This window comes from Diaphorina citri, unplaced genomic scaffold (genome assembly GCF_000475195.1).
Source record: "Diaphorina citri unplaced genomic scaffold, Diaci psyllid genome assembly version 1.1 scaffold2490, whole genome shotgun sequence".
Classification (NCBI taxonomy): Eukaryota; Metazoa; Arthropoda; class Insecta; order Hemiptera; family Psyllidae; genus Diaphorina; species Diaphorina citri.
The window spans coordinates 6,768-10,098 of NW_007379911.1; the positions used below are offsets into that span (position 1 = coordinate 6,768).

The 3,331-nt window shown below is 40.2% G+C and overlaps 1 protein-coding gene across 1 annotated transcript in view; it reads left to right on the forward strand.

The window, feature by feature from the left end:
• Nucleotides 1–1,064: 1,064 nt before the first annotated feature.
• Nucleotides 1,065–3,331, forward strand: part of LOC113471478 — a gene marked incomplete at its 5' end in the record, with an annotated part of 20,130 nt that continues 17,863 nt past the window's right edge. Inside the window, one exon of the mRNA XM_026830659.1 lies at nucleotides 1,065–2,405. Within this exon, the coding sequence (XP_026686460.1) occupies nucleotides 1,065–2,405 (1,341 nt within the window). The remainder of the gene's footprint in view (nucleotides 2,406–3,331) is intronic.

The window sequence follows — 3,331 nt, forward strand, 5'->3', positions numbered from 1 at the left end:
TCTGTTGTTCAAAAAGAGAACATTAAGAAAGAAATTAGAAAAGTAATTCATCCAAAGTATTCAGAAGGGGGATCTCCTCAAGTTATCCGTATAGCCAGATATCCAACTTTACAGCAAATTTTAAAAAAAAACCCAAAAAGATAGTCTTGGTGAGAGCGAAGAAAGGTCTATGCACCCTTGACAGGAAGAACGGTTTCCAATAAATAGAATTTCTAGGCTAAGGTCTTAGTAGAGGAACTATTACCAACGTCCATATGTCAGGCCTGGTCCTCGGAAATTAACCCAAACTAAGCGTCACGCCGGAGTCGATGGAGAAGATAACACTAAAGTAGTTTTAAAAGCTAGAGCTAGAGCCAAAGGTGAGACAATGACCGACCGTCCTATTATCGAAGCAAATACTAGGAAAGAGACCAGAGTGGTTCCCTATATCCTTCAACGGCCGGCGGCTAAAAGAACAGTGTTTAAACATACGATCTGGGGTATGTAGAACAGATTTAGGAATGTATAGAAAAAGGTAGGGAAGAAAGACCGGACCTATGGAGATAACAAATTATCAAGAAACGAGACACATGAAGACCATTTCAGAAAGGAAGCCGAGAAGCGACGTGAAGAAGAAAACAAAGCACATTTTATAGAAGAGCGAAACTTACGTATGAAGAAGAATCAAATGGATTACAGCGAGCGAGGTGGTTACTTGAAGAAAAGACGGGGAACGATGAGAACAAGAGTAAACCAGGAAACCGGTATATAGTCGACCGATGAGACCAATTCAGGAGACGTGAACTTAAGTAGAGTAAACTAAAGAGAGTAGTCTCGAACTCGAAGAGCCCTAGCCTTCCTAAAGGTATAAGGGTTAAGGAAAGGACTCAGTCTTAAACCAGAGCACTACACAAGCTACTGACAATTGAGCTTTTGGTATACATAACTCACCAGACCCGGCAAGAGGCATTAAGTAGGGTTTGTGTGGAGTCCTTAACTTCTGACTAAGTAAGACTTCAGCCTCATAACGAGGTATAGACCTAGAGTGACTAGTAATACGGAACTACAAAACTTCCTCGAGACAGTATGGGTTTAGAGCGGGCCTTTCAACAGTAGATGCAGTCAAACATGTCACCAGGATTGCCAAGGATGAAATGGCTAAAACAAACTGGAAAAGGAAACTGTGCATACTAATCACATGCGACATAAAAAATGCGTTCAACACAGCCAACTGGAGGGAAATAAGCGAAGAAATGAAGAACATGGGCTTAGACAAACAGCTTGTCAGATCCATTGAATCATATCTGAGCGACAGAAAAATAGTGGGAGAGGAATTTAACAAGTGGATGACAGGGGGCGTGTGTCAGGGATCAGTGGTTGCCCCGACCTTATGGAACATCCTGTACAACAGTATCCTAAACATCACGGTCCCGGAAGGAGTAACTCTCATTGCCTATGCAGATGACCTTTCGGTAGTAATAACGGGCAAAAATGAGGGCGAAATAGAACTAAAGGCAAACGAAACTACCAGGTTGGTAACGTCATGGATGAGAGAGAAGAAGCTAACAATAGCACCGGAAAAATCAGAACTTATAGTCCTGAGCGGAAAGAAAAAATGTCGTCCACTCAACATCGAGATAAGTGGGACTAGGCTAATTGAGAAAAATCAAGTGAAATACCTAGGAGTTGTACTGGATAAAAGCCTGAAGTTCGGACCCCACCTGGAATATGTAATAGAAAAAGCTGGAAAAACTACCAAGGCCTTATCCCGGATAATGCCAAATGTGGGAGGTCCAGGAGAATCAAAAAGGAGGGTATTGCAAACAGCAGCAGAGAGCGTGATCCTGTACGCCGCCCCTGTCTGGCACGAGTGTCTCAAAATCAAAAAAAGAAGAACTCAAATCCTGAGAGCCCAAAGACCTGGTACTCTTCGAGTATGCTCAGGTTACAGAACAATATCAACTGACGCAGCGGCAGTTATCAGTGGGGTAATACCATTAGATCTGAAACTAGAAGAAAGAGCCAACACATTTCTCAAGAACAAGCAGGAAAAACTGGCGGAAAGAGAAAGGACGATAGAAAAATGGCAGGAAAGGTGGAACACCACTGATAAAGGAGCATGGACCAGAACCTTGATAAAAGAAATAGGTCCATGGACAAACAGAAAATTTGGCGAGATCGACTACTATACAACTCAAATATTGTCAGGTCACGGCTGCTTCGAGCATTATAAACAACGGTTTAAACTGTCATCGGAGCCAAACTGTCGTTACTGTGGAGATATAGACACAGCAGAACACACCATGTTCCAGTGCCCAAGATGGAGTGGGGAGAGAGTACAACTTGCACAACAAATCACGGTCAACATCACAAAAGAAAATCTCATTGCTCAGATGCTGGAAGGAAAGGAAAAGTGGGAATCTATAGTTGGATTCATACACAGGATAATGAAAACAAAAATAGAAGACGAAAGAATATCTCGTCTTCAAGAACAAAATCGGTAGAAATTTTCATATAGGTATCATCGGGGTTAGGTATCTAACTACGTAGGTAGATTACAATAGAAAGTGTAAACAAGGGGTAAATACTGCACAAGTATAACATTCCTCAGAAGATAATAATCACATCAGCAATTGATATGTCCTTGCTTTGGCTTTGTTTAAAAAACTTGGTATGTGTAAAACAGTGTAATTCACATTGTAGCAGGTCAAATATAGTAAACATCAGAATTGGATAGGATAAGTAAGGAAGTTTTATATATAGTTCCCTTATTTACCATATATTATGTATTGTTTATTTCTTATTCTTGTAAATAAACAGGGCTCTGACCCTTGCTTTATAAAAAAAAAGGGTTCCTCTAGCGTAACAAATTCTTCCCATTTCGACACATCTTAAAATATAGTACTGTTTTCAAAAATAAGCCCTAGATATTACACTGATGATTATCTGCTCAATCAATCAGCAAGACTCATTTTCAAAACTCACTTTCGTTCAAAGTGCAATAGAAACAAATCCATTTATTGTATGAATTGACCAAATCTCTCTCGACTACATCACATCACGAAAGAGAAAATCGTGTGCATTGTGTAAATTTTGGAAATCGGTTCAAGACTACAGATTCACAATAGAGGATGGACGTGAGTCTGATGAAGGAAAAGATCAACACTATGTGTCAACACTAATTGTCCAGTTTAGAAGTCAATGGAAATCCCATTATTGAATATATGGCATACATGTCGTAGGATATTATTGAAGAAAGCCTCTGTGATCCTTGAGGATGCAGGAGTTTACGACATGTACCGGGTAAAATCTACGGTGAATCAAGTAATAATGATTCCACTGATCTCGGAAG